The 11808-nt window shown below is 60.7% G+C and overlaps 1 protein-coding gene across 1 annotated transcript; it reads right to left on the bottom strand.

The window, feature by feature from the left end:
- Positions 1-3576: 3576 nt before the first annotated feature.
- On the bottom strand, positions 3577-7383 carry LOC132007097 (uncharacterized protein CXorf49 homolog). The gene is made up of 6 exons (XM_059385230.1): positions 6073-7383; positions 5366-5522; positions 4742-4977; positions 4462-4507; positions 3811-3852; positions 3577-3701 (listed from the first exon to the last, which is right to left on the bottom strand). Exons 1-5 carry the CDS (start codon positions 7381-7383, stop codon positions 3812-3814), a joined length of 1791 nt encoding a protein of 596 aa, XP_059241213.1. The 3' UTR covers positions 3577-3701; position 3811.
- Positions 7384-11808: the final 4425 nt, after the last annotated feature.

Below are 11808 nucleotides of genomic sequence, written 5' to 3'. Positions count from 1 at the left end.
CATATGGCAAGTCTGGAGGTGCCATGTACCATTCCTCACCTGGGTAGTAGCTACATGGCTTGATCACTTCCTATCCATTTGTCAAATTGCAGGCTTTCCACAATCATGTATACATATGGTGTAACATAAATATAATTAATCCTTACCTTCCGGTAACTTATCCTATCTTTGTGAAGGCTATTTATTAAATAGCGATTGTTTTCCTTTAAAAGAAAGTGGAAAAGTCAGGACAGCAGTCACCTCAAGAAAACTGGGGAGACAAGTGACTGGCATGGGGCAAAAGGAGGGTTTCAACTTACTGTCAAAATTTCTCTAAATCTGAGCGGTAGTTACTAGGATTCCAAGTGACAAGAGCCCAGGGCCACTGAGCACCCTCTAGTGATGCCGATGGTGCCCGCAGGGATTATGCAGGTAACAGGTCACATGACCACCCTGACACCCACAATGTGCGGGCGAGCCAAACCCCAGCTAACACGGGAAAGAGTCTTCCTACCTTAAGGTCAGTTGAGTAGCACGCCGAATGTAGCTGAATAGCACCCCACCGCTGCCATGCAAGGTACCATATGAGCCGATTCCAGGAATTAGGACGTGGACATCTTTGGGGACCATGCCAGTGCCCACCACGCCCAGCGCCGACTCTGGTGCACACCCCCTCCTGCCCTCCTTGGGTGTGCCCATCCCCCTCAAGCGTTGGCAGAGAAAGGGTGGCCAGTGGTGCTGGTGCCAGAGGAGGTGGAGAGGGAGTCATCTGCCGGGGGCCTGGGCAGGCAGCCGAACGAGAACGAGGCCGGACGGGGCCTAGGGCTCCCCAGGCCAATCGCCACCGCCTCCCTGGCTGCAGTGGAAACCGAAAGGGGCACTAAATAAAGGCAGGGGACCCACCTCCTCCTTTCCCTTGGGGCCCACACGTACGCCCTTAGTCTGTGCCTCACCATCTGCCACTCGCTTCCCCCTGGGATGGGAAGGTGCCGAGCCACAGCCTGTGATGCATGTGTTTACAGCAACAGGACTGCGGGCTACGCGGTCTGAATAGGGAACAGAGCTCGTGTGCTCAGACGTTAGAAGGGAGGCTGGCAAAACTAGTCAGCCAGGACAGTGACCAGACCATCCTCGGCCCACTCTCCCCTTCCTGGCGCTGGCCACCATGGCTCTGTGCCCCCGGGGGCGCTGTGGGTGCTGGACGTCTCCCCACTCACACCTTGACCGCGCCAAGGCCCACGGACACCCCAGCCAGAAGGTCTCTCCCAAACACATCCCCGCAGACGACAGCGCACCGTGTTACCCCGCCAAGAGAGAACCACAGGGTCCGGGTGAAGGCCGGAGCCCCGCAACCAGGCCCACCTTCTCAAGCGAGGGGTTTGGAAGGACAGGACCGAGTCCCACGGACGTGCCTCCCCAGGCTGAGGTCTGTGCTTGTCCCACCCGGTGGGGGATGGTCTGGCCACCTGAGTTGGTGGCACAGACCTGCCAGGGAAGGCAGGCTGAGAAGAGGGCGCAAGGGGGGAACCAAGTCGGCCCAGTCTTCCCCACGGGGAAGCCAGTCTCTACTTCCCAGCCTCACTGTGCCCATCCTGCCCTTGTCCCCGTTAGCTCCTGGCAGAGCAGTCTCCGGAGCGAGCTCCCTGCTGCTAAGATGAGGCCCGCCCCGGCCACTCCGAGGTAGCCTTCCCTCCCACTGCCCTTCCTTCAACACACCCAGGAGGGCTCAGACCTCAGAGGATCACAGAGTCGGATCCTCAGCCTCCTCTGGGAGCCCGTGACCCTGAGCGTCCCCGCACCCCGTCCGGGGGCTCTGGGGACTTCCACGTCATTTCCCTCCAGCTATACCCATTTAACGGCACCCCCTGAAAGGTAGGGCCGCCCCTTGCTTCCGCTCGTTCAATCCCTTGTAGGCCCTTGACCACAGTCTCCTCTCCCTTAACACCCTGAATCACCTCGCTCTCCCTCCACGGACATTATCTTATCCCCGATTAGTTTTATTCTCTCTCTCTCTCTCTCTCTCTCTCTCACACACACACACACACACACACACACACCAATACACACACCAACCATGACCCTCGAACCTCCCAGCCTGCTTTCTGTGCCCGAAACACCCGGGCTCTCAGGAAGGGTGTCTGGTCTGGCAGAGGCGACCCTCACCTCACTCAGACCCAGATCTGACCCTGAGTCTCAGGCCACACAGCCCTGGGCCCCGGCTGAAGGAAGGAAGCCATCCCCGCCCATCAGCGAGGGCGACATGGAACACGGAGTCTGGACTAAATCTCCTGTGACCGGAAGGAGCAGTCGGGGAGCCTGAGCGGGGACACGGAAATAGCGCCTCCAGAAAAATCTGGGTCATGGTGGAGGTCAAACAGCATTGGAAGAGGACTACGCGGGCACATCGAGACCCGTCACGCACCCACCCTTGCCAGGGAAGGGGATGGCCACTTTGCAACCAAGGGACCGGAGACGACCACGCTGGAGGAGGGGGTGAGGTGATTTGGACAGGAGGGAAGGGAGAGCTCCGGTGGCTAGCCCATCCGTTTCTGGCTGCTGGCGGGCCCTTTGCCCCTGGTCGGCCCAGAGCCCCCACAAGCCTCATTGCGCCCACCTCCAGCCCAGAGACGAACCTGTGCTTTTCTGCCCGGTTCCCTGACCTTCCTGTACGGGTTCCCTGTACATGCTCAACAACCTCACTGGGCTGTGACTTCTGCCTCCAACCTGCCACTGAACCCAAGGAGGGAGAAGTGACAGGGTTGGAAACCCAGCCTCAAGGCCCAGGGCTAAAGAGGAGAGGGGAAGGTGCACCAGTTCCCGCGCCAGTGGTCCTCGGGCGCGGTGGCACCAGAGGGAGGGAAGGACTCCGCAGAGGGCGCTGGGCCCAGGAAGGGCCAAGAGGAGCTCAGCTGTGCTTTCTCCCATCCAAGTACTAACCAGGCCCGACCCTGCTTAGCTTCCGAGATCAGACGAGATCGGGCGCGTTCAGGGTGGTATGGCCGTAGACTCAGCTGTGCTTTCTAATGCCTGTTGAAGCACAGGGGCAGGGAGGGCCAGCGAGGGAAAGCCACAAGCCACGGGAGTGATCAAGGACGCTCAGACAGCAGAGCAGGGAGGCTGGGAGGAGCAGGACAGCAATCCCAAGGAGGGAAGGGAAGGGGGGCTGCTGCGGCTCTGGCAGGGGTCCTGAGTTCCTGCTGAAGGGGGAGGGGTCGGGGGCAGGGGATGAACGGGAAGCACCCCCCCAGACTCAAAAAGAGAGGGACATGAGGGAAGAACCTGAAGGGGACCTGCGGGGGAAAGGGAGCAAATGCTCAGGTGGCCAGACAGAGCCCACGCAGACCCCAGAGGGGGCACCCAGCACCCAGCACCCAGCACAGGCCCACCCACTCTCCCCACAAGGAGAAGGCCTACCACAGGACCCAGGAGGTCCTGTTCAGGCAAAGGCTGGGGCAGGGAGCAGCTCCCTGCCCCGCCCCTCCCCTCCCCTCTCCCACCCCTCCCCACTGCCGGGCCCAGCCCCCTCACCCCACAGAGAGGGCAGACCACAGACCTGAGAGGTACTTTAATTTGAAACTGCTGTGAATGGGGCTGGGGAGGGGGCAAAAGAACAGGGAGAGGAAGTCTTGGCCGAGGTCGAACAGGAGGGAAGCGGCTTGGCCACAGCTCCCTGGCTCCAAAGGCACCAGATGCTCCTCCTGCGCAGAGATGCTGGGCTCAACCTGTCCGACAGAGCAGGCTCAGGGAGGAGCAGCAAGCCAGGGCCAGCCCCCGCCCTGCTGCACGGGCCACCGCCACGGTGCAAAGGGGAATGGAGTGTGTAACACTCACTTCAAAGGCTCTGGAACTTGTCAGTCAGGGACCGCATGGCCGCTGAAACAGAGACAGGCGTAAGCAGACCCTCCAGACGTGGGGAGAGAGGAGCCCGTCCCCCTGTCCCCGTGGGGAACCGCCTAGCCCTGCAACCTGAAACCCCCTCCAGCCCCTATCCCAGGAGTGCAGGCCTGACTCACTCAACCACCACCTCCATTCACTATGGACACATCCTCTAAAGGAACGCGATGTGCAGGTACTTCTCCAGCTTTGGGGCACATCCGACTCGGTCAGACTCGGACACACACACACACACACACACACACACACACACACACACGTCTTGCAAGCCATACCAAAGAACTGTTAAAGGGAAAATCAAGGCAGCATCTGCAAACGTCCTAAAGGAGGGAGACCTGTGCGACCTGTTCCCGCCGGCAGAGCGGCCACGCAGGAGAGGCACGACTGAACCGCCTGTGCGCACACCTAGCTGCACACGCACTGTAGGCTCCCGGGTCAGGCCTGCCAGGGTCTCCTCCCCACAGGAACGATGGTCCCTGGGAGGCCGCCTGCACCTGCAGCCCATCTCGGGTCCTGCCCTGGGGACCCCCACCCCACCCCGCAGCCTGCCTCTGCCCCAGCCCGGCCCCAGCCAGAGGTTCCTCATACCAAGCTGCTCTTTGAGATCGTCTATTTCTCTCTGTAGCACGAGACACTAGGCCGGCAGACAGCAGACACAGAGAGAGAAACCATTAGTATCCTCTGGCTTCCTCTCTCCTCAGGCCCAGTGGCTAGACCCCCAGAGGCTCCTCAGTGGAAAGGCGGTACCTTCCCTCTGTGGCGAGCAGATCGGGGTGGGCGGGCGGGGGCACCCAGGTCAGTCTAGCCTGGACCCGGATCCCACCCTCTAGTTTGGGCCTGCCTTTCTAGGAGCCACAGGAAGCATTACCCGAGGACAGTCCTGTGCGCCAGCTGGCGGCGGCTGCTGCCTCTCTGGCCTTGGGGGCTGGTCAAGTGGCTCCTGGTCACCTGAGAGGGAAAGAACATCCAATCCAGCTTCCAAGGCCCCCAGGGAGGTGCAAAGGGCCTCAGCGGGGTCCAACGTGAGGCAGCACCACCCTCTGCTGGCAACCAGTGGCCCCTGCTCCGCCAGCGGCTCCAACCTTCTCTCTGGACCCATACCCCCTGTCCCCCAGGGGCAGCCAGCCCATCCTTGAGGGTGGGCCCCAGGGACCGTGGCTCTGGCTCGGACTCTCCCAGAGCAGCATCGACAGCCAGCCCCTGGCAGGAGCAACGCGCCCAAACAGGACTCCAGAAGAAAGGCTCTGTGCTGCTGAAAGGCTGGCTGTGTCCGGGGCTGCAGTTTGGGGCACTGCCACGCATCACCCCTGCTGCACAAACCCCACGTGGGGGAGGACGCGGCTTAAGGTCGATCCTGTCCACATCCCACATCCTGTGCGAGAAGCTGCCCGGGGAGGCGGGGCGCAGAACTCAGCCCCCAACAGAGCCAGAGCCAGAGGTTCCCCTCCTCCTCCCCTCTCCCCCGCACTCCTCTGACACCCACAAGACTCACCGGAGGGTGCAGGCCCTCTGGGCAGGACGTCTCCCTGGCTCGGAGCCAAGGGTTCCGAGCTTCCTGGGACTTGGGGGGCTCTGGCCTGGAGGTCGCCAGTGCTGCATTCTCCACGATGCATGCACAAACAAGATGGTCCTGGCCTCTGTTTTGGAAGCTAAAAGAAAAATTTCTCACCCATCTGGCCTTGGGATGTGTGTGTGTAGGTGTACCCACGTGTGTATAAGAGCTGAGGTGAGGCAGGGAATGGGCAAGGGAACTCAGAGCCCGATCTGGCTGGCACCTTCTCCCTCAATCAGCCCCAGGCCAGGAGGCAGGGCTGAGCCAGGGAGACGAGTAGGCCACTGACAAAGCCCAGGCAGCTAAAGCCTGAAGGGTCATGGTCCAAACTTTGAAGGGGTTCCTGGCTTCCAATCAGCTACCAGTCCTCCCTTCATCCAGACCCCTCTCTGGGGGAAGGAGGCAGGAAACGTGCCAAGGGTTCAGAACGGTGCCGGGCTCACACGCAGTGCTACCCCAGGTTAATACCTGCCCCCGTGAAAACGACCGACGAGCCGATCTGCCACCCCAGTGATCCCAATGACCCAGGGGCACCCACGGCAACCCCTGAAGTAGGGACAGAGGCAGCATGGGTAAAGAACTGGGCAGAGCCGGAGGGGCAGGGGGAGAGGAAGGGCACCCAGAGAGAAGGAGCATGGCCTACTCACCTGGCCCTTTGGGAATGCGTCTCTGCTTGAGTCAGTGCCTTCTCCTGCCGACGCCACCACCTCCGCCTCCCGAGTCCTCCTGGCCACCGATTTCTTCCCGGCCCCCGTGTGCTTGGGCTGTTTGATTCCCCAAGGGCCCACGGAATGCTTCTTGGACTTGCCAAGCAGCGGGACACCAGAGATTGGGGGGAAGGTGGCCGGTTCCAGGGGAGCTGCCGAGACTCTCTGCCCCCAGGAAGGAAAGCTTTTCCCCGAGGTGACTCTTGAGGGGCCCCCTAGGGATTTCTTCTCCTGGGTCACCTTCCTCCTAGAGGTGGCCCGGGGCAAGCCGCCTGCAGCAGCAGCAGCAGTCGCAGCAACAGCAGTAGCTCCCCGGTAGGTGGGCCTGCTCTCCCCCTTCCCCCAGACCACGCTCTGCATTTTCTTGGAGGAGGGCATGTCCAGCTCTCCGATGGCCTGCCTCTCCACAACCGAAGTGAATCCTCGGGGAGCCGAGGTCAGGAAAGGGCCCGGCACGTGCAGGAAATTCTCCCTGATGCGGAAATTCGAGTGTCTGGGTGTGTCCCCGGGATCCTCGGGGCTGCTGGGCTTGGCCTGGCCTCCTTCTTTGGAGTAAATGCTCACCCTCATCAGCTGTATCTCCCCGAACTCATCGGAGGACTCAGGGTCGGAAGGCAGCGGGGCGCCCAGGCCTTCGGCGGTGGCGGCGGTGGCGGCGGAGGGCCGCTGGCGATCCGCCCTGGCATTCGCCCTGCTCTTAGCGCCTCTTCTCGGGTTCCCCCAGGCTCGGCTGCCCTCGGGCCCAGCCACGCGCAGCCCGGCGGCGGCGGAAGGCGGCTGCGACTCCACGCGGCCCAGAACGAGCGCGCCTCGCCCACTGGGCCCCGCGTCGAGGCCCGCCCAACCGCCCGACGCTTCGGCTGCGCAGCTCTCGGGGGACGGGTTTCTCCGCAGGCCCAGGGCGTCGCGGTCTGTCAGCTGCTGCACGATGTCTGCCGCGGACTCGTCAGCCAGGTGGGCCGCGTAGTCCGGGGCGTCCCCCTTGTCGTCGGCCGGGGAGCCGGGGCGGCCTTCGCGGCCCCACAGCACCGGCCCTCCCGCTTCCAGCACTTCCCGCTCGGACTCGAAGCCCTCGGCGTCTGCGAACCCGCCCTCGCCCTCGCCGCTCCGCGGCGGGCCCACATCCAGACCTACTCCCGGGGCTCGCGGGGCCCACGGGGCCCCGGGGCCGGAGGGGCGGATGCCGGCCTGCTCCCCGCCCTCGGGGCCGAAACCCGCTCCCCAGACAGACCCCTCATTCGGAGTGCTCATGCCGGTGACGCCGCGCAGCCGGGCTTTGAGGGAGACGGCCGCCCTGGTCCCGGCGTGACGGGTGAGAGGCGAGGGCGCCTGAGGGGCGGCGGGAGTCGCTCGGCCTCCGGACGACGCGGGCCCTCACCACAGGCTCCACGCCACGCGGCGTGGCGTTGAACCGCTCGAGATCGCCTCAAACAACGTGCGGCTTGCGCGCGCCTCCGGCGGGACTGCGGCGGCTTCCTCATTGGTCCGCCCCCCACCAACCAGTGCGCCCCTTGTTGGCCCGCCCCTCGAGGCCCTAACCAATGGGGTCGAGCGCCGTTGGTTCGCCCTGCAGCGGGTGGGAGCTGGGTGTCCGTGAGTCCTGTCGTTGCTTCGGGCTGTTCTGGTCCCGCCTCCCTTGCCCAGAACCTGCTTTCCACTTAGAGTCACCGCTCTGAGCTTCCGTCTCTCCATCCACCGAGTCGGGGGGCGGCGGCACCTGTCTCCCGGGTCTTGGGGACGAAAGGTCGGGACGGAGGTGAGGCACGGAGCGCACAGAGGATTCGCCGGCCTGTTTCCCACAGTGGCACTTAGGACCCGATGGGAAACTGGGCACGGGAAGCCCGCAGTCACCGATCAGGGGATGGGGGGGGGGCGGGAGGCGGGCATACTTTCCCTGCGAAGGGCCCGAGAGCAAACGATGTCATATTTACGCGCCTTTCAGTCTTTGTCGCAATCACTTGACCACGATGGACCATCAAGTTGGTCCGTGACTCTCTGCTCCGGGAACTGTATTGGCAGGCAGGTCTGGTGCACAGGCCGGGCTTTGCCCCCCTCCTGCCGGCCCCTCCTCCTCCTCTCCGAGGCGGTTCAAAAAAAGAGGGAATCCCAGCCGCCAGTGCAGGCACCAAAAGCTGCTCACCATCAATCACCATTGCCGGAGGTGTGAACTAAAACCTCGAATCGGTGTTCAGAATCTGGACTTGGGACGATCAAAAGAGCTGAACCATTCCAAGGGTGGCAGTGGTTGTGAGCAAAGCGGTGCTTTTGCCCTCTGGGTGGGGGTGGGGGCCCAGGGCAGCCTTTTGGGAGGTATTTGGCAGAATCGATGCAAAGCAACTTATACAATAGGTGCCACATGCCCGGCGCTCACGTAAGCACTGTAGTTAACTAGTCACGCGCCCACAAGACAGGCGTAGGGTTGAGGTACCCTCGGTTACCGCCCTCTTACAGGGGAGGAAACGGGCACTGAGAGGTTGAGCCACTCGCCCAAGGTCATCAGGATTGCTGGGATCCCTGGCAGGATCAAAAGCACGCAGTCTGGGGGCAGAGTGCTCGCTTTGAGTGGAAAACCTTAAAGCGGAGAACACCCACATTCCCTAACTACCATCCAGAAAATCTGCTGCCGGTGCTGCTTCTGGAGACTCGCTCATTCCCGCAGTGGGTAAGGAAGGGCACGTGCGCTAGGACGTTGGTGATGAGAAAAACTGGGAACACTCCAAGTTCCCAGCAGTGCGGAGAGGGATGCAAGCAACGGGAAGTGTGCATCCCGAGGATGGGAAAGGCGGCAGTCAGAAGGAACGCGAGAGGCCACGTTTACAGGTTTCAAAGCACCCTCGTGACTGAATAGAGCAATTTGGAGGTCAGTGGAGCTGGACACACATTGGCAAATAATGAAATGAATTGAAAACCACCAACCACTCCTATATTGAGACTAGGTAGAGGTGTAGGTACAAGAATGTGGAGAGGTCTGGAGCAAGGTACAGCTAAGTAGGCCTAACAGTGGTGGTGGCGGTGGGGGTGGGGCGCCAGTGGTCTCAGATTTTCCTGACACTACGGGTTCCCAGCTTCTCTGAGCTGAGCAGTCATGACATCTGGGGACTGGTCCCTCTCTCCCTTGGCTTCTGTGAGGTCCCGGCCCATTAGAATTTCCCTTGCTTGCCACCCAACCCCTACTCCAAGGGCCCTCCCTTCCTTCCATGCTTCTCCTTCCTCTTTCCCATTCATACTCTTCTGTCTGCCCCTTGCTTCTCTCCTTCCCGCATCCTACTCTGGCTGATCCCCAGGAGAGGCCTGGGGTGCCTGAACACTTCTCGTCTGTGTGAGCTCCGAGGCCCAGTGTCATGTCACTGGGTCTGCACCCGAGAAGCCTACCGTGCTGGAGAACATCACAGAGCAGGGGAGACTGGGCACACTCTAACTCTGCGATGAGCCTCCTCCTCCAGCGTGCCCCCCCCCCCACCGCTGTCCCTGCCTGTGTGTGGAAAACGCCCTCTCCCACTTCTCCCACTGACTCTTAAAGTCATGGTGCTGTTTCAGACATGCTTAAATTGGTCACGGAGGATACAGTAGCATCTCTTCTCCCCACCGCCCTCCTAGGGAACATTGCCGTTGGAGCCAGTGGAAGCCTCCTTGTCCCTATCCCCCGCAGACAGAATCCTGGAGCCTTTTCACACCTTCCGCACTCTCGTCATCCCTGGGGCTCTCGTGTCTCCTCTTTGCTTGCACCCTATAGGTCTCCACCGGGCGTCCGCAATCCCTGCTGACTCCCTCCCTTCAGCCTCGCCCTGCTCCGATAGCGGTTTCAACTTAACCTGTTTGGTCTGCGGCAGGACCGCTGTCAGGGCATCCACTTGGCCGCCCTGGCGCGATAGCTTCTTACCACACAGACCAGTGATCCATTGTGGGGGTTTTCACCCCAACTGCCACGTGTATCGGTTGTCAAGTTGAGGACTGGAGAAGTGACCGCTGCCATGGTCCATGACTGGGTCTCTAGTCCCAACTCCATTTATTACCAGGGTCTCCTCAGCCCCAGTCTTGCCAGGCCCTGTCGTGACACTGTGGGTCTCCAGAATCAGTGTCACCTCGGACCCTGTGTCAGATGGTTCCAGGCATGTCTGAGTATTCCTCTCTCCCCAGGGCACCATCCCCTGAGAAATGGCAGTCCTTTTCTGTAGAGAAGGACAGTGGCATCACAAACCGTATATATACTGACCTCCTGGTTTCCAGACCCTTCCTCCTCAGGACTCCTCCACCTCTTCAGTCAGTGGGGCTGGTCTCAAAACCGCCTCAGGACCAGGAACGGAGCAAGAAATTGTGACTCTTTCCTGGGACAACCAGCCTCTTCCTCTTGCCTTTTTCGGGCCGCTGTTGCTCCGAGGGAGCCAGGCTTTTGGAACCATCCTCTCAGCTCCGTGCCAGTCGCCCTTGCCAGTTGTTACTAGAAACATGGTCTCCTGGAGTCTCTTAGTCAAGAGCCACCCCAGCCCTCTGTTATGTCAGCGTTCCCTCACTCCCATGGATGGGGATGAGCCCGGGCCAGGACCACCTTCCTTCCGTCATCTGCCCTGGCCTGCAGAGGAGAGCAACCGCCGAACTTCTTGGTGATGCTGCCCCCTCCCCCACCAGAACACTCCTGATGGCTTTGGTGCATGGTGTGTCCTCTGGGCCCTCCCGTGGCGCATAGCCTTCTGGCCTCACGTGTTCTATCTGTTCCACCAGGCCTGCCTCACTCAACCTCTTTGTTCCTTCCTCTGCCACCTGCTCGTCCAGGGCAGGGACTCGCACTTCTCTCCGTGTGAGCCTTCAGCTTCTTAAAGCTTTGGAGGGCCATCCTGGTGGTGAATTTGCTCCCTCTCCTGGAGTCCCCGCCAGTATGGGAAATCCCGTGGGATGAGAAAGTGCCCCCCACTCAGTAAAACCTGCTTACCCAGTCTTCTCTTCCTGTCCTCTTGATCCAGCACCCTCAAACTCCAATCCCAAGGCTATTTCCCCTGCTCCTGCCAGTACAGAGCAGCTATTTCTGGAAACTGCCTCGGTGTATCATTTCTTTTCTCCCTTATCAGGCTTGGCATAGCCCCAGCCAGGTTATGGAGAGAAGATCAGGGCTTCCGCTGGGAGGGGCCCCTGCGGTTGGTGGGGAGCATTCTCCACAGCGTCTATCAGCACAAGGCACATGCTGGCTCTTGCTAGGGAGCGAAGGGCCACCCTGAAAGCTCCGAGGCCTCAGGGGCTGGGGCCCCAGCACCAAGGAGTCAAGTGGTACGTGAGAACACATCTATCTAACCCAAAAGACGGTAGTCCTGGAGAAACAGAGGTACAAAAAGACGTAAGAAATGTATACAAGTCACAGCAAAGCAACATCTGTAAATTCACCCCTAGTTTGAATGCATTAATCACCAGGTATAGAGAGCGTCCACCCAGTGTAAGACCCGGTGCATTCCACTGTGTGCTCTGGTGAGGCAAGGTTCTTCCGATAACGCCCTAAACCCACTGAGAGGGAAAAGGCTGAGGACGATCTACCGAGAGTTCAGCCTCTAGTGTGCGCCGTCGTGGCCATCATCACAACACACAAAGTAGCCCTTTAAGGCAGAACGTGTTCCCAGAGACAGAACTGGACATTTTTTTCTACGATTCTATTTATTTATTTGAGACAGAGAGAGTGCACGCAGAGGGAGA

This window comes from Mustela nigripes, chromosome X (assembly GCF_022355385.1).
Source record: "Mustela nigripes isolate SB6536 chromosome X, MUSNIG.SB6536, whole genome shotgun sequence".
NCBI lineage: Eukaryota > Metazoa > Chordata > Mammalia > Carnivora > Mustelidae > Mustela > Mustela nigripes.
The sequence above is the reverse complement of the archived record's forward strand: the minus strand, read 5'-3'. Positions and strand labels throughout refer to the sequence as shown.